This window comes from Apium graveolens, unplaced genomic scaffold (assembly GCF_009905375.1).
Source record: "Apium graveolens cultivar Ventura unplaced genomic scaffold, ASM990537v1 ctg5274, whole genome shotgun sequence".
NCBI classification, from domain to species: domain Eukaryota; kingdom Viridiplantae; phylum Streptophyta; class Magnoliopsida; order Apiales; family Apiaceae; genus Apium; species Apium graveolens.
Window position 1 is genome coordinate 67,749 of NW_027418904.1, and position 19,562 is coordinate 87,310.

General features: G+C 32.4%; 1 protein-coding gene across 1 annotated transcript in view; it reads left to right on the forward strand.

Moving 5' to 3' along the window:
* LOC141702539 (uncharacterized) overlaps positions 1–19,562 on the forward strand; it is a 31,938-nt gene that overhangs the window by 11,904 nt on the left and 472 nt on the right. The window contains exons 9-28 of the mRNA XM_074506204.1: positions 138–205; positions 1,524–1,610; positions 1,715–1,867; positions 1,957–2,052; positions 2,146–2,205; positions 2,296–2,405; positions 2,490–2,577; positions 3,712–3,816; positions 3,925–4,029; positions 4,114–4,166; positions 4,254–4,317; positions 4,409–4,543; positions 4,877–4,989; positions 5,066–5,159; positions 10,008–10,227; positions 10,550–10,680; positions 11,298–11,444; positions 11,861–11,989; positions 18,197–18,295; positions 19,211–19,249. Of these exons, the coding sequence (XP_074362305.1) occupies positions 138–205; positions 1,524–1,610; positions 1,715–1,867; positions 1,957–2,052; positions 2,146–2,205; positions 2,296–2,405; positions 2,490–2,577; positions 3,712–3,816; positions 3,925–4,029; positions 4,114–4,166; positions 4,254–4,317; positions 4,409–4,543; positions 4,877–4,989; positions 5,066–5,159; positions 10,008–10,227; positions 10,550–10,680; positions 11,298–11,444; positions 11,861–11,989; positions 18,197–18,295; positions 19,211–19,249 (2,096 nt within the window). The remainder of the gene's footprint in view (positions 1–137; positions 206–1,523; positions 1,611–1,714; positions 1,868–1,956; positions 2,053–2,145; positions 2,206–2,295; positions 2,406–2,489; positions 2,578–3,711; positions 3,817–3,924; positions 4,030–4,113; positions 4,167–4,253; positions 4,318–4,408; positions 4,544–4,876; positions 4,990–5,065; positions 5,160–10,007; positions 10,228–10,549; positions 10,681–11,297; positions 11,445–11,860; positions 11,990–18,196; positions 18,296–19,210; positions 19,250–19,562) is intronic.

The following is a 19,562-nucleotide window of genomic DNA, read 5'->3' on the forward strand; positions in this document are numbered from 1 at the left end:
ATATGTACTTCATTTGTATTTTGAAATTCTATAAATTTATCTTCACTTTAACATATATGTGTGTGTGTGTGTGAACTTTGGTGTCGCCATTTCATATTTTCACGTTTTTCTATGCTCTTGTTTGATTTGACTGGCAGGTTTGGCTGATCATGACAACTACCATGAGTTCTGTCGCCTTCTTGGACGCTTTAAGATTAATTATGATGTAATTCCGAACTTCTAATTTGAATATACCTACATTTAATATTTAAAACACTCGTCATATAACTACATTTGCTTAATACTCCCCCGTACTTTATTTTTTATACCTGTGTTAAAAGTTGTTTCTCTGATTAGTTTGAAGGGTACGAGTGTACACCAATTAATTTTCCAGATAAAATATTTATGTTTCCTTAACTAGTATGAAGGGTCCACGTGTACACCAGAAACTGTTCCAGATAATATACATTTTGAAAATTTCTTTATTTTTTAAGGTGTAAAGACATTACTAGATTATCCTGCATCAATGTGATTAGATATGAATTTAAATTGCCAAACAGTGGGGAATGGTTTGGGTTGTTTTAAAGATTAGGCATTTTAATCTGTTTACAAGTAGGCTCTGAGGGACAATAGATTTAAAGCCTGTATTATTAAACTTTTAAGTTCCAGGCTATCCCTGCCTTCCTATATCTTGACTTGTAGCTATTTCTCGTTCCCAAAATTATTTAATTCTATGTAAAACTTTTTTACCTTCTTGCCTAATGTTGTGTGCGGTTGGAGCGACTGAATTTCAGAGAATGGGATGAAATGTTTACTGTTAATGGGCCAACATATTTTTTTTTGCTAAATAATGGGCCAACATTTAGATTTTGAATTCATTCTTCATTCTATTCCTAGCAAATTGAAGTAAAGTTCACTCCAGCCAATTTTAAAATGACGTACCCCATCCTACTTATTTCTTCACATATCATCATAGAAGTTTTGCCCTTCCTCATTCTCTCTCCTTCCTCCAATTTCTCCTTTGACATTGTTTACAATTTTCCATTTCATTGTTGGCAGAGCCTAAGCAAATCATTTATTGGTTACTCAATATTTGGTAGCAGATCTTCTTATGCCAGATGATATTAGGGCGTATATGATCTCTCTAGTCACCTCAAGCACTTAAAGATGAGATCGTTATATTTTTTTAAAATCATCATTATTTAATGATGTGGACCTAGTAATATGAACTTTTGTTGAAGTTGAAGCTAACCACATATACCTTATGCTGTAATGGTTCTTATCTTTAACCTATGCGACGCCTTTTGTTACTTTCACACACACATAAATGCTTTTTCTGAATGAACTGGATATTGTACTTTACTTTTTAAAGGGGTATATAATGCCACCTCTGAAAGGCTAATATCTGTTTGTGGCAATGGAAAGTTCTCTGCCTCTATCAGTTTTCATTGATTACTCTTTACAGAGTTCACCTGATTGTACTTTCATTAAAGAGTTATATATATTTTTTGTTCTCATGGCCGGGTGTGTTTTTTTCAATATAGTTGTCTGAGATTGTGAGCACTGACTGCTATAATGATTGGATACGCTTAGTAGCTGAATTTACACTGAAGTCTCTACAGTCATGGCAGGTTATGATGGTGTTTTTAAGTTAAAGAAGTAGATACCTATGGAATAGTATAGTGGTAATACATACTATTTTTGGGTTAAACTGATATTCTCGTGTCTTATGTAGTGGGCCAGCAACAGTATATACCATCTTCTTGAGCTCTGGTCTAAATTGGTGACGTCTTTGAGAAACTTTAAGGGTGAACGACCAAGCTTGCTTAATGAATTCGTTCTGGAAATTGTGCAGCGTTTTATATCATCGAAGTTTGAATCTTTCCAGGTTAGTACATGCTTTCTATGCTTTTTTGTTGCCTCATGTGTGCTAATAATTTTACTTGTTATATATTCTTGCCATATGGTTTCTTGCAGGTTGAATTACCAGATGATGATTCCGAGAATCCACTTGACAATGCTGAACTTCTTCAGGAACAGCTTGAATGCGTTCGTCATCTTTGTAGATTTCAGGTTGAATTTTACAGCTTAATGTCATTTCTAGTTGATTTTATTAAACAACATTTTCTCTTTTAAAACTTTTAACATGGTTTTCTGAGCCTTCAGTATGAGAGCTGTTGCGAGTACATACTGCAAATAAGTGATCCAATCATGCAGTTTTATATGGTATGCTGAAAATCCTTTTGATGATACAAATGTTGCACATATGCCATTTTTTTGTTAATACGTTTTTTGGTGTCATTATGTACTACTTAGGAAGCGACGAGTCTAGAGTCCAACGGGGTAAACAGTAATTTGTGTCTTCTTGAAACCAAACTTGCCTGGATGGTTCATATAGTTGCTGCAATCTTAAAGATAAAGTCTAGGTACAACTTGTAATTTTTTCAATATGATTTTTCTGCAATGTGGAATTAGTTTTTTCCTTACTTTATTAAAATAACCATTTTCAGTGGGGAATCAGACGAACTACATGATGCAGAACTTTCAGCGCGTGTATTCAACTTGATTAACATTACTGACAGAGGATTTCAGAATCAGGTATGCAAATGAAGAAATACTGTAGATTATCAAAGAATATATTGTTTTATATTTTTCTTTATTATTCATAGAGTGATCATGCTGTTCATGGTGATGGCTTTCCGTATGACATAATACAGCAAAGTAATTGTTTATATATATCAGGAATTTAAAGAGACAAGTGTAACTATACTAGCATTTATTCTAAAATTGTCAGAGTAATTTAAAAGATCTCGGGATAAGATTAGTATATTTTACTTGCTGAAGATGACAGAGAATATTTGTTAATAGTACGTGTCCGCATCTGCTTGTGGGTCAGTGTTAGGTCTGTCTATATTATGTGCTGTGAGGGGATTTTCACATGTATCATTTATGACCTTTAAAAGCACGCAGAAAAGCCGCTTGATACGAGTTGACCATTTTATAAAAATTCTGTACTAGTAACTACTAGATTAATATTGGTTAATACTTAATATGCAAAATGAACGAACTTTTAACAGGTATAAGAAATATACATCTACCTTAAAATACAACTGTCCAGTGAAGAACTGTTAAGGCTGTTCAAGTCTCATGTCATGTTTTGGTGGAATGAACGAAATTGGAGGGTATGGAATGAAATTTGAACTTTGAACTTTGATATGGGTAAATGTTTATAATTTACATATTTTTCTCCCTTCCGTTTGTAAGAACCTAAACTACAGCTCAGACCCCTCAATTTGAGATGAATTTTCTCCATTCCCGCCATACCCATTTTCTTCAAGATTCTAATCATAGAAAATTTGCATTTACTACTGTAATTTATTAATTTCGAAATCTTCGCTCCAACCTCCATTAATTTTCCTCAAATTTTCAATAATTCCATTGTGTTCTCCCCAACCAAACACAACACTGGAGAACCATGCAAGATGCACGAGGCAGGGATGTGTGTATCTGTGTGTTTGGAGGGAGGGGGGGGGGGGGCTATAGTGGGCAGTTATGCGCAAGGGACTAGAAGTTGCAATTACAAATACCAAAAAGTGGTGAGAGTGGTCGAATGTTATAACCTACAAATATTGTGACTACATTGATTGGCTATATGGTGATATAAATTATCTATTAGCATTCCAGTGGTAATAATTTTTGACTTAATCGTTATTCCTGAATTCACACTTTCAGAGATTTAATGAATTAAGCAAGCAGAGACTGGATCATGCCATTTTACTTTTTCTCCGGCATTTCCTTAAGTCCTATATTGGTGACCAAGCAATGGAATCATCCAAGGTGAAGTTTGCTACTCCAGCATTGCTTAGAGTGGAGATAGTCAGAAGCTTGTATTTCCATCATTTAGTAGTATATCTAATTCTCCACGTTGGCGTTCTGTAATTGCAGAGGCTGTATTCCCGGTTTTCAGAGCTTCTTGGGGTTGACGATCATTTAAAAGTGTTAAATGTTATTGTTGGGAAGATCGCAACAAACTTAAAGTGTTATGTTGAGGTAAATTTTATATGATTTAATAGTTACTCGTATTATTCTAATTTATGAAATAATAATCAGTTCGTGTTATGTCTCTATGTGCAGAATGAGGATGCTATTACTCGTAACTTGAACCTTTTCTTGGAATTAGCTTCAGGGTGAGTCGTTTGTTGCATTGTTACTTGATTGGAGATGTTCCATATATTTTGTCTGTGTACTAACACTGGACTGTTTATATTTGTTAGATACACGAGTTGCAAGCTGCTATTGAAATTGGAGACTGTCCAATCAATTATTATGTACAGCAATGTATGATATTAACCTATTCTGCTGGGCTTTGTGAATCACAGATATAGGAATCTGGAAGCACATATTTACTTTGTTGTATTTGTATTTTCAGAGGGAGCATTTTTCTTTCCTCCGAGACAACAGATTCTCTCGCAGTAGAACTACTTTCTTCTACACTATTGGCTTGCTGGTTTTTGCAGAAGACGGTAATTTGAAATTCAAGTCTTCACTTGATCCTCTGATGGAGGTATGTTAAATGTTAAGTACTTCTGTTGTTGCAGCAGTAACTGCCAGTCTTTCAGTACAAGATGTACAACTCCAGACCTAGTTTCCTTTAGCCAAACTTCCATGATGCTTAAAAATTTTGCATCTTTATGCGGATTCAGATTTTCATTCTGGTGTGCTTTGGTATTGTCAATTGCAAGATCCGGCTTCTGTTCTTTTGTAGTTTTAGCTTTCGAAGTTCTAAGCACTTGCACATTGAAATAGTGATAATAAATTGATGCGGTGTCTTCAGTGGGGGTTTGTTTTGTTTCTCTATTACTCAAATTACTGTGATTGTGGTTTTCTTCCCCTGAAGGTCTTTGTCTATTTGGAAACAATACCTGATGGAATGTTTCGCACTGATACTGTTAAACAAGCAATAGTTGGACTAATGCGTGATCTCAGAGGAATTGCTATGGCGACAAATAGGTTAGTCTTTCTAATTAAGCACGACCAGATTCTTTGCACTTACTTTTCCTCTTACTCTTTCTTCTCTGTCCTATAGTCGGAAAACGTATGGTTTACTCTTTGACTGGCTATATCCTGCACGGATGCCACTTCTCCTAAAGGCAATCACATATTGGGCTGACACACCAGAGGTGAACAAGAATTTAATGAAGCTGATTTTTCCATTTGTCTTTGATTTGTCTATTGCAGTATAAGCTGTCTAGGTGTCTATTTTCTAAGATGTTGATTACGGTTCAATTTTTTTTGTTATTTTAATCATGCGAATCTGAATTTTTGATCAGTGTGATTAAATTCGAATTGGATGGTTCCAAATCCCAAAGTTGAATAGCTAGGAAAAGGGTGTGTATCAGATCATATACTTATATTTCAAACTATAATTGTGAGAAATCATAATAAGATCAACATCATCATGTTATGATGATATGTTTGATGAGGGTGATTGATTAGTTCTTTGAGATAAAGTCAACCTGTTTGTCAAGCTAGCCATTGATTAGTCGGATTTCGGGTCACAATTGGGTTAATCCCCCGACTTGGAAGGCATTAAAGAATGAAATCATTGTATAACTCTAGAAACCATATCTGTGGCGGCTTGTCAACTCAAAGAAGGGGAGAGAAGGGAGAACACATTTTACAATTCATTTACCCTTAAAAAATGTAATATATTCATATAGATTAATTTTATTAATTACTTTGTCCCCATCATCTTGTCTTCGCAAAAAACTCAAACACGAGCTATTATGAAGAAATAGTTCTTTTAATTTGAACTGGACTCAAATGAGGTGAACATTAATTTTTGGAATAAGTAATTAGGAATAACTAACTTCATTAACATCAAAGTGACATCTTTACAAAGAAACTTTGTATTATTTACATCCGCTTTATAACCTCTTTGACATCATCAACTTGTACCACCAGAACATAAATTTTAAAAGGAACAAACTCTTCATCATCAACTTGCACATCCGTATTGGCTTCCAGAACTTGTTGTACAATCATTGAATACCTTTGCTTGATACATCTCGGCCTTGTCATTTTCATCATATAATTGGTCACATTTTTTCTCCCTTTATTTTGATATTGATATTGAAGATTACAATTGTTTGTAATAAGAAAATTTGAGAATAAGTAAAATTCTGGAATAAAGGAAACATATGAATATTCATAATAATCTACTTAATATGACTAAATTATTTAAATTTAAGTTCCCTGAGGTAATATTAGGAACTTTATTCTCTTCGTTAATATACATGTTGTGCCTTGCACAGGATTCGCTACACTTATAATCTGTAGTATACCACGTACGGAACTTACCTTTGTTAATTGTTTGGATTTCGTTATTCCTTTGGAGCTTTAATAAGATATCTGAAGTAAAAGAGATTGGTGATTGCATGAATGGGAAAGACGAATAAACAAGCCTATGTTACCAAATTAGGTATATGATGATAAATATTAGTATAGATAGTAGATCATACATTATTGCAATTGAATGGTTCCATGTAACTATTGATAAATGTCAGTATCTTACTTAATTTTAGTCAATAATATGATTACTCGTATAAAAAAGCAGTAATAATTTTTAATTTCTATTTAATTAATTTAGTTAAGTCAAATAGTGCTACATTAAAGGGAAAAGAAAGGGAAAAAGGAGGGCACCAGTCCTAAAGTGGCTCCTTTTTAAATGTAAGACTAGGCATTCTTTGCGGTAATTATATTGTTGGGAAATTTAGATTATAAGTTGCCTTTTGACATTTGGAACGCATGTTGGCATAGAAAAATGTATTTGTACTCGATAATAAATTTTTGTATCAAACGAAAGTTTACTATATAAAATATTAATCTAATATAGAAAATAAAACTTTATGCCTTACTAACTGTTCCAAAATCGACACTTATTTAGGAACGGGAGTATTATATAGTTATCATATATCTACCCAAATTAAACTTAAAAGGTCACACAGATAATGTTTCTAGACATCTTAAGAGAGCAAGATAAGAGTTTGTACGGATGGTTCCGATAGTACTTGGTCGTAATCAACAGTATATGTTATTAAATCTTGGTGTAAATTTTAATTTATTATAAATTATTATGCATTATACGCTTTTAAGCTGATAGAAAAGTTTGTGGGTTGCGATCCTTTCTATCTTCTCTCTTCCTTAGTTGGGAAACCTAGGGGTTTAGTGTTAATGTGGTTTACTGTATTTGAATGACCAGCTCCATTGATGCAGGACAGCGGGTAAAAAGCCCAAAGAAAGTATTTGGGGACAATTCAATAGGCTTTGGAAGCCTATTTATTATTATTGAATAGGTTTAAGTATATTATTATTGCTAATATATATTTTAGAGTTATAGTTTATTTAGGAAAGTAACTTATTATATATAGTACTTTTATCATTGTAATTCAGCAGTGATTATTATTATTGAGAATTATATTAAGAGTTGTTTTTGAATCTCTTGCGAGAGAATTCTACCCTAACCCTAAATCAGCCCCCATCCCCTATCATCCATATTTTATTATTTTATTATATTTTTTCCTTTTTTCTTGTCTGGCATCATACAAATAAAGAACACACAATAACTTGTGATTTGCGAGGCATGGGTATGTAATCATTATTTATGATTGAATTAGCATTAAGAGGTAGCATATAGGAAACTAGGAAAAAGTTTAGCCTTTAAATATAGTCTTTTTAATAGTCTTAAGTAGCAAGCACATGAAGACCGAGACTATAATTTTCTTGGCAGTTTTCTGCTATTTACCCGTGGCGAGATGAATCTTTAATTTCTACCCAACTAGTAGGCGGAATGTCCAAATTTCCATGTAAACAGACCACTCAACTACACCTGAACTTGATAACTTTGGTTATGGCTCTCTTTTTCCTTAACTGAATGCCATGTGGCTAATTTGACTTGCAATATTAAATTGAGATGCTTATATCTGGTTATGCTAAACTGATGTAGGATAGATTTAGAAAATTTGGCTAGTTCAATTACTGATTAGAGATGTGCATGCCGAAGACCCAGTAATAATTCCAGAATAATTTAGATTTTGATATTTATATTTGTTTTTTAAGGATTAGTTACCTTTTAGGGGAATACTTGGAGTAAAGAAGAATATCATTTGTGATTTTGTATATACTCTAATCTCTCCTGAAAATGCTTCTATATCCAACATGATTATTGCATTCTATATAGGGGTTTATTCACGAGAAGACCTTGAACTTGAACCAAACCCTATATATATAATGCAATAAAAAAGGATTTCGTTCAAGAGAGAACCAAACACTAAAAAAGAACGGGGCAATAGCCTTCAAATCAATTGTCCCCACTCATTTTATTTTAAATGCGAAAATCCTTGTAAGGTTATTGTTTGAATAAAAAATTACTTAAGGAAATTTAATCAATCACTCATTTATTAGAATCTTCTCTCTTTATTAATAATTTTTAATACCACATTTCTTTTGGTTGATTCTTAAAATTTTAATTTTTTTTTTCTTGAAGTTTGAATTTATTTTGTTAAACGATTTTTTACAAGAGAATTATCCCAATAGGGTTTCACTGCAGAACCTATTTTGTTTTGTAGTAGAAATACAATGTTCTGCTGCTGAACTTGGAACTTAAAAGTTATGCACGTGAATTTTGAAGTTCTAGAACTGAACTTTTTTATTTTTAAATTAACTGTTGTTTAGCATTGTTATATTAAATTGTGTTTATACTTTATACTATGATAGAATGTTCTACTGATGAACTTGAAAGTTATGCACCCGAATTTTAAAGTCATGCACATTAATTTTTGAAGCTGATATTTGTATTTATATTATAACTTGAATGTTCTCAAGAATTGATGGAAGTATGTGTTTTAAATAGGAGATTTTGTGATGTTGATGGATAATTTTGTGTAATACAGTGATGATATTGATGTATTGATGTTGGGTACAGTTCTAGTTAATCAAATATCTATTGCCTCTGAATTGTTTATCTTATCTTATTGGACAACTTTACCCTTAGTTTATATATAACATTTCTTTTTAAATATAGGTAAGGTTCTTAAGGTTATTGGAATATTGGTTCCCAAGAAACATGACCCACATTGGGTTGTTATATACAGGGCTAGGCTCAAATGAGAACTAGTTCCCCTGAGAACTAGTATGTTCTGTAATTATACTTATGTGTTCTGCAAAAAAAAAAATCACTATTTTTTCTTGAATTACATCAAAAATTCTCATAAATATATTTAAGTTTTACATAACATGTCAAAATTTTAAAAAATATTGTCATAATTATTATAGAACACTAAATATAGAAGTATGGTATGAATAGTTATTGTGCATAACACATGTATATGTTATGTAAAAATTTCCTCATATTTTTTTTTCTATATACAAATTTTTTGTTTTCAATAACATAACACATGCATTTTGAATAAGAGATACAAAAAAATATAAGAAAAATGAAGTGTTCTCCAGTGTTCTCCAATTAAGGTGTTCTCCATGGAACCCAACCCATATATATATATATATATATGTATATATATATGAGAAAAGTAGCCAATATTGGAAATGACATTAAGAGAGAGTGATCTCTGAGAATTATGTATGGTGTGTATCGAATATAAAAGTAGACAAGTACTATGGGACAAATAATTCTTCAAAATGGACTACTAAAATGGGATGGATGGAGTAATATATGTCAATTTGGTTTCCAACAGTCACAGTCCTCATCTGTTTAAAAATAAATAGCCTTATGGCTTCATCTGCCATAATAAAATTTGGGTAGAGTTTGTCCTAATAGAGTTTGTGTAGTGAATGGTCATTATATCCTCACATGGGCTTGCAACAGAGATTTTTGTATCTCATTAGTTGAAGTATATGTAAATCTCTGTTTACATAAGATTCTTATTCTATATATGCCTTGGGTGTAGACAGGTAAGTAACTTTTGTGTGCTTTAAGTTACTGAGCTGTGTTTTCACGTTGAATTGTGTAGGTTACAACTCCATTACTGAAATTCATGGCTGAATTTGTTCTGAACAAATCTCAGCGTGTAACTTTCGATATGACGTCTGCTAATGGCATACTACTTTTCCGAGAAGTCAGCAAAGTACTTGTTACATATGGATCGAGAATTTTGCCACTTGCTCATCATGCGGATATCTATGCATTCAAGTATAAGGGAATTTGGATTTCGTTGACTATTTTTTCACGAGGTACTCATAATATGATATTATTTCTGTTATATTGTAGGTTTTGCTAGATGTATATATTTAACAGAAAAAGGCTTTGTTATGTGTATGTGACATCTCGTACTTAATGTTAAAAATTCATTCTGATCCATTAAGTTGATGTTTAATTGTTTATATGAAGATCTAATCCATTATATTAACTTATCTATAGGACTATGACTTTTTTAGGTTTGACTTATATTGTCTGATCCCTTGTGATGCATTGTTGACAAATTTGTATATTACTGTACTGGATATGGAAATAATGTTGACTGATTCTAATTTGTGATTTGTTATCACTTGACAGCACTGGCTGGTAACTACGTAAATTTTGGTGTCTTTGAACTATATGGTGACCGTGCACTTGCAGATGCTCTTGATATTTCTTTAAAGATGATACTCTCAATTCCTTTAACTGATATAGTGGCATACCAAAAGGTAGTGAGCAACACATCTTACGTATGAGAATTTTTTTTATTTTTTTTGCCAAATATGTATATGCTAAAAATTCAGAAATGGTTTGAAATACCCTATGACAAATGCGAAGTCTTAATTGTTGTGATCTTATGTTAAGCTCGAGACCATGTTTTCTTGGTTGATACTGTAGACCAGCCTCTTACAGTCTTAGTATAAAGCGGGTATCTGTATGGATAAGGTCTTAAAAAACTATTTTGGCAAACTGTAATTAGTGATTGCTGATCAGGATTCCTAGTTAAAACTAGTGGAAGCTGGATTTTGGTCAAAACTTCTTGGTTTAATTAACATCGTAGATGTGTTCTAATTTTTCTTGCAAATCAAAAACCGCAGTGTAGGCTGATACATTTTAGTTATTAACTTAAGTTTATGCCATGGAGAATTACTACCTAGTCTAGCCTTATTAAATAGTTCGAGATGTAAATGGAGAGAGAAGGGACTCTTAGTTCTCGGTGCATATCACTATGCTTTCGGCAGAAGCACGCTTTGTTTACATTTATTTATCACTATATTTATATTTAATTATTTGCTAGTATAAATATGCTTACCAATTTCTGTTTATTTATTATCGTCATTTGTAGCTTGCACGAGCGTACTTTGCTTTCTTGGAAATTCTCCTCAAAACCCAGATTACATTCATTTTGAATCTTGATTCAAGCACCTTTGCGTTTATAGCTGGAACTATTCAAGCTGGTCTGAGATCACCCGATGCGAACATTATAAGTGAGGTTTGTATATGTTATTTCGAATTTGTAGTTGTTTCTGTGACTGATACATATGATATTCATCACGTGCAATTATATGATGAAGTCTTCTGATATTTGTACATTGCCATGTTTAACATATATAAATTTAAATCTTACTCAGTAGAGTTTATTACCAACGATCTCTAATTATTAGATTTTTCTTTAATGTGCAAAGACATGTTTCACAATTGAATGAAATAATGATGTGTATCACCAAGACCATATGAAAAAAACGATATGCAATATTATTCGAGCTTTTGTTTGTCGGGCTGGTATTTGAACACTGTCTGTAATCTGAAATATTCTATACACATATTATTTGTTATAAAATAGTCTCAATCACTAAGATATAAAGAATGTTCTGTACAATGATATCAATTTCTTTCATTCTAATTCAGTGTGCATATGCTGCGGATTATATTGCTACATTTTATTTCAACCATATAACATCTGGAGAGCTACCTAGTACTCCCGCCTCTTTGAATCTTGCCCGGCATGTTGCAGATTGTCCTGTCCTATTTCCAGAAGTAAGTTCATTCTTCTTGTTTCAAAACTATTTAAAATATATTTGGTAGAGAATTTTTGGTAGTGCCTCATAACAACTTGATATTTCTTAAATTAGCTAATACTGCATTGCTTATTAACTTTATTTTTTTAAAAAAATTGTTCTTTAGTCTAAGAGTAAACAGTCTTTTGTGATTACTGTTTTAGATGGGAACTTTAAATATGTATAATATCAGGTATAATAAGCAGATTTGTTCAAAAGGACTTGTGTCTTGTCACCTCTTTTGGTTGTTTTTTAATAGCAACCCTCCTAGCAAACAGGAATTGGGGGACTCTGTTTTCTGTCAACTGAATCTTAATTAGTTTTGTGAAATACTTGTTTGCTCGCACAAGTATGTGCGAATTTCTCAATTCGGAAAGTTGTAATTCTATCTGAGTTTCAAATTCTGAACGTTGCATGACTAGCAAACCTCTATTATATGTGCTTAAACTCTTTGAAAGTTAAAAACACAATTGTATCATATATTAAGTTTATATATTGAGGAAAAACACAGATTAGCTAAATAACACCTAATTCATGGTCAGTTTGAAAAAATGACGTGTATACATTAATGCATGCGATGTAAACAAAAGGATTACTGAATAAAGTACTTGTTTACTAAGAATTAAAAATTGTCTGACTCCGAAAAATTCATATGATTTGAATCAAATCGAATATTTAAAGTTGAGTTTATTTTGCCCATCCTGAACTTTATTTGTAGCTCCGCCAATAATCATAGTTCAGTACTCAGTTCTCCTTTTTGGCTTATAGGTATATCTCTCGATTATCAATTTTTTTTTCTCTTTTTCTCTTTATATGGTTGGTAGGTAAACAAAGTTGTTTCACTTTCTTTGTCACTCGATCCTCTTTGAGTTTCATTTTTTCTTCTTTTTTTTTGTTCTACATCATAATTATGTTTATAATTATTTTTTTTGGGAACTGTTATGTTTCTATTGCAGAATAACTAATAATATTTGAAAGTTTACTAGCTAAAACTATAAACATGGATATGTGGAAATTTTATATTTATATTTAGAACAACTACATTTCCAACTATTATATTTGATAATTTGAAAATTAACTATAAGCATAATCATAAATAATTTTTATTTTCTATTTCTAGTTTTACACTGGAAAAATGACATTGGAAACTATTTGTTCTATTGCAAAGCAATTTAAATTTGTAAAGTTCATGTGCATTACAAGTATATGTTTTACAAACTCTGTATTAGTTGTATTTTATGGGAAGTTTGGTAGGAACAACAACCTTACAATTAGGTGGAACAACAACCTTACAATTAGGGTTGTACAAGTAATTCGCTCAATCGCACAAATCGCTCGCACCACTCGCAATCGCACCGCAAGTGGATAATCACAAAATGCGGATGGAATGCGAATTTAAAGTACAGGAATCGCAAATCCGTGGATTGACTGCGGATTTAATTTTTAAATAATCGCAAAAATCGAACCGCTACCACAAACAGCTATATATATATTTATATTATAAAACACCGTATATAAAAGTTATAGAATATAACGTTTAGGCCTTTGAGTGTTGGGCTTGGGGTACTATCTTTTATTTTGTTGCCGGGATGTGTTTTACAATTTACAGGAACTACATGTAAGAACATTTTATTTTTATAGAATTCTAAGATTTGGTTGGCATATTCTTATGAACTATTTTAATTATCATTTATCGTACAAGTCGGTGGTTGAACCGCAAGTCGATCCGCACCAACTGCAAAATCGCGGTTGAAAAATTCGCGATTAACTCAACTGCAATCGCGACTGTGGTTGGAGATTTAAGAAAACCGCTATATGTGGTTTGGTGCGATTTTGATCTCCCAACACCAAACCTAACCGCGTACACCCCTACTTACAATGGATGATTTAGTCTATTTTTGGTATTTTCTGAATTAAAATGCAATAAACAGTAAATTATAGCTTGATAATGAAGATAAAGACTAAGATAAGTACGAGAATAGAGAATTAAGAGGGAGAGAAAAGATAACTTGGGGAGGAAGATAGAATAGAGAGAAAGAAAAGAGGAGAGAAATTGGTGGAATGAATTCCATTTTCTTATAATGCATAATAATAAAATGTACAACTGCTTTAGCCATACATAGTCCTACTTTCTTAACTGCCTAAAATACCCTCCTGCCTTAACCCTTGATAATACTACAGTACATGTATTTTGTAAATAATATACTCCTGACGAAGTTCAAGTTCAAGTTACCTAGGAGATGGTAGGTAAACACCTTTCACGGTATATGTCAACTTAAATGTCCAAGATATTTTCACTTCCCGCTTTCTACAAAAGGTATTTTCACTTCACATATAAATGCCAACCAAACAAGATCATTTATCCTCACTTCCTAAGATATTGAAGTTCAGTTCTTGGGTATTAAATTGTCTATCAAACAACCTCTAATAATGTAAAATACTACTCCCTCAGTCCCAATTTATAATTTATCTGTCCTTTTTGACTTTTTGTGTTCAAATTGACCCAACTTTGACTAACAATTTCATATAATACATTATCGAAAATATTTATAAAAATTATATCATTATAAAGTATGTTTAATCTACTTTAATATGTGTTTTCAGTTTTTCAAAATAATGAAAAGATGAGTTTTTATTTATGATCAAAGTTGAGTCAATTTGACCATCAAAATTCAAACAAGACAGATATATTGGGACGGAGGGAGTAATTCTTAGATTCTAATTTTAGGGTGGTTCTCCAAGGAGCTTGACCCTGTAATTATGTGTCTATATATATATACAATCTTCATCTATATGACAATTATAATTACATAGTTTTACTCATAGCAATACCCTTAAATGTGTAGAATATTGGGTTTTGTATTGACCATTTCTTTTATATTGATACTTACATAGTATTGACCATTTCTTTTATATTGATACTTACATAGTTTACATTTCTTTTATAATTACATAGTTTTACTCATAGCTATGTGATACTTCTTATTTTATATTGAATGCGATAAGATATAATCATGTGTTTTATTGACTATAGAGAAAAAGGGCCCCAACCTCAGAACTCACCGAAGGTTATATTCCTTTCGTCTTGACCATTTCTTTGCATTTTCCTTTTTCGAATGTTCCTTTCAATAATTTACATTATTAAAGTTTTCAAAAGTAGTAAAGTTTTATAATATAAAATTTAAGTGCATCCACGGCTTTCCTTCACTATGCCCACTTTATACAATAAATATTGATTGGTCCTACCAATTTACTCACTTTTCTTACCTTTTCTCACTACGTTACACATTTTCTTAACCTCTGTGTCGAATCCAAATGTAAACATGTGGGTGGGACGGAGGGAATATGTTATTTGAATAGAAAAACTGGATGGCAATTGACGCGGAGCATAATATAGTTAAATTAGTTATTAATTACTTTATAGTATTATTTAGATGTAAGTATGTTTTTATTTAATAATTATATTATCTAGTTAGAAATATTCTAGAAAATAATTATATATATAGTCTCCAAGTTACTTGTTCACCAAGTCTTAGGAGTGCTATATAAACACATGTAATCTCTTTTTAATAATGGAGTTGATTATTATGAATTAAATCTGGGGATTTTTGTATTTCTTGCTGATTCTCTGCGGAGATATGCCCATATCCCCTTGTTTACCATATCCCTAACCCTTGTCCTACATCAATTGGTATGTTCCTTCACCTAAACCTTTTATCAAACACCTTCCCTAAAAATAAAAAAAAATATTCCAATAGCCAAAAAACAGCCACCAATAGCACTGCAGTCTCTGTCCAGAAGTTTGAGGGCTTCCAGAACCCTTTATATATTCTGAAATAGCCCTATCCTCCCTGATTTTCTTGAAGAAAGAACGATGATAACCCCCGAAACAATTGATTGTGAGATATCCTTTGCTGAGACAAATCGTTTAGCCTTATCTATTTCACTTTCATTATTGGATCATACGAGAAGTGGCAATATTATGATGATTTAATGGCAAGTCTAAAATCTAAGCGTGAAAGAGCATTACTACAATATATGTTGAAGCTATCAAAGGACATGAGTGCTAGATCGGAAAAGATGCAACAAACTTGTGATTCCATTCAGGCATTAACAAAAAGTACGAAAAAACATGGGGAGATCGTAAAGAATCTTGAATCCAAGCCACAAATGGAGCATGATGTGCCACAAAAGGAGGAGGATGACAAGTATGTTGAAATTGAGCAACAAAAGGAGCATGTCGAGTTTATTTGTGGAAAAAAAATTCAAGCTAAAGCGAATCTTGTTGAACATATCGATTTAATAATTTCAAAATGGTTTTATGAAGTCAAGCGTGAAGATATATCTCAATGGGTTCCAAAATTTCAAGTCCAAATCATATGGAGTCCCGTTCGAGGATTGTGGGTCCTTTTTTATTATAAAACTCGCGGCCGAGTTTTTTTTAAAGGAGAGGAGAATGATGCAGAGCATAATATAGTTAAATTAGTTGTTAATTACTTTATAGTATTATTTAGATGTATGTTTTTATTTAGTAATTATATTATCTAGTTAGGAATATTCTAGAAAATAAATAAATTAAAATAAATATATATATATATATAGTAGATAATTAATAGGTATGAGTTATTATTATAAGGATTTGTTTCCTTTTATCGTTGATTTTACTTAGTCTCCTAGTTACTTGTTCATCAAGTCCTAGGAGTACAATATAAACATATATAATCTCTTTATTAATGGAGTTGATTAATATGAATTAAATCTGCGGATTTTTGTGTTTCTTGCTGATTCACTGTGGAGATATGCCCATATCCCCTTGTTTACCCTATCCCTAGCCCCGGTCCTACATCAACAATTTTGTAATATTAAAGTCCCCCTCGCGTATTTACAAAACAACCCTGAACTTGTATTGTATTTTGTTGTAACCTTATGGGTCACCCTCAGGGACATCAAGTCTTATTTTGAATTGTATTTTTAAGTGTGTGTATGTGTATATATATGTATACTAGTCTATAACCCGTGCGATGCACGGATAGCTTTTCATACTCGAATAATATTTAATAATATAGTTTATTTTAAAATTATTAATATATTAATATAGATTTTCAATAGTAGAAAAATAAATTGAAGAATATAATAAGTTATAATAATATATGTTTTATGATAATTTAAGACTTGACTGAAAATAAATAATATAATATATAATATATTGTTCACGGGACTCCAAACTTGAACCTGTAGAAATTGTTAAAACTCCAAACTTGAACCTGTAGAAATTGTTAAAAATAAAGAATATAAAAGTTTAAATATAATAAATACACTGTTGACACACGGGATTCGAACCCTGAACCTATGAGAGCATATTATTACATCCAACGGTTCCCATCAATCTGTCTTTAGATCTGACGGTTCAGAACAACCGTACCGGACAACCGACCAACTACCAAACAGAGGGTGTTCTGCTTATAATAGTATAGTATAGATATATATATGGTGCCATAGAAGCGGGTTTTCTTTCCAATAGTGTGGCGCCATGGCCTGTAACAAGGTTGGTTGCATATGTGGCTCGGTTATAATGCTAAATGAGCTGAAAGTACTCTTATAGTTAACAGGGTTGTTCTGTGTCGAGCAAAAGGGTTGCCAAGTGTAGTCCGATGCCACAGACTTTCACGGAAGGAAAATGGGCAGCATCGTCGAATGCTCCACTATTGGCGCCATGGCCTGTAACAAGGTTTGTTGCATATGTGGCTCAGTTATAATGCTAAATGAGCTGAAAGTACTCTTATAGTTAACAGGGTTGTCCTGTGTCGAGCAAAAGGGTTGCCAAGTGTAGCCCTATGCCACAGACTTTCACGTAAGGCAAATGGGCAGCATCGTCGAATGCTCCACTTCCGTTTCCCTGGTTTATATCCTGGAGCAAATAAAACAGGTCCTACTTTAAAGGCAAATTCCTAACACATGAAGTATGGAAAATGCCACACATGGGGAAATAACCGGGGTGGGCATTATGATAAATTGCTTTCGAAGAGTTAGAAACAGGAACAAGGAGCTTCAATCTAGGAAACATCCGGAAGCTTATGGGTTTTTCTTCATGAACATGTGATTAACAATTCGCAGTTTCTACATTCATTTACTTGTATATTCTATTTGTTTTAATTGTACTAAACATGATTTTTCTATGCACAACAAGATGCTGAGGTCCCTCTTCGAGACTGTTCTATTCGACGAATGTGGCAATCAGTGGACTCTAAGCAGACCAATGTTCAGTTTGATGCTCATAAATGAAGAGGTAATTGATTAATGAATCCTGTATGCTTACTTTTCCTGATTTTAAATTAACTTTCAAGGTTGATGATGATTTCTTTCTTGAGCTTATATGGGCAAGTAAGGATTATCTCTTTTATGAATTATAGAGTGAATCACTTCTAATGCCTACATTACAGATGAAATGGTGTAAGGTCATTCATTATTGATTGTGGCCCACTATTGTGGTTGTTAAATGTTGAAATCTCTGTACTCTTATTTCTTGGCCTGACATTATTCATAAATTTGTTATAGAACATAGTACATTCTTTAACATTAAGATAAACAGTTGTTAGAACTTAAGGGTGATGAGAGGTTGTCCCTTTTTGTGAGCCAGCTCTCGCATCTGTATGATTTAACCAATATGTTCTTTAATGAAATTCATGCTACCAATAAATAGTTCGAGAGCACTTCTCTTCAAATATGCATATAGGGATTAGTGGTCCTGTGAGGTGCAAAGTTGAACTTCATAAAACGTGTTTGGTTTTGATATGTACTGTAAGTTGAAGATTTTTATCAGTTAAGCGTTTGTGCCAAGGATCGGTTACCTTCGCTTTTTTTGTAACAAGGCGCAACTCGAAAATGAAAAGGTGAAGATATCACATAAGCATAACATGTTGATGAATGATAATAGATTTACAGATTACAGAACTCATTCAGCATGTAGGATGATGATAAAATTGTTTTGTGGGGAAATAAATTCATATATGGTGGTTCTTGGCTTACCCAAAGAGATAAAATAGATTTTGCAAATTAAATGAACTCTTAAACAAGCAAATAACTAAAGTTTTATTTGTGCTTTGGAGTGTGTTTGAAATTTGTGCATGCTATCAACTTCTCACAGATACGCAAGGCACTGTGGTATTGCTGCATTTACTAATGTAACAATGATATTGTGCAGATGTTTACAAACTTGAAGGCTCAGATTCTGTTGACCCAAGTAAGTTTGATGAATAATGCTTTGTCATATTTTTCAACAATAATTTTAAAAATAGGTGATGCACTTCCGTTTGTGTATATTCTGGCTCGACAACAAGAAGGCTGTCCCCGTTCCCGTAGTTTAGTAGAAAATTTAATCTAGGATTGAGTCAACTAAAATAGAAAACAAGAATTAGTCAAAACAAAAAACTCTAATATTAAAAATATGAAGCAGAGGAGACTATATGTTATAATCTTTTACAAAATAACAATACACTCTAAAGTTGCCACTTTCAGAAGTATATTAACTAGTTCATATTGGTAGAAAAAAATTG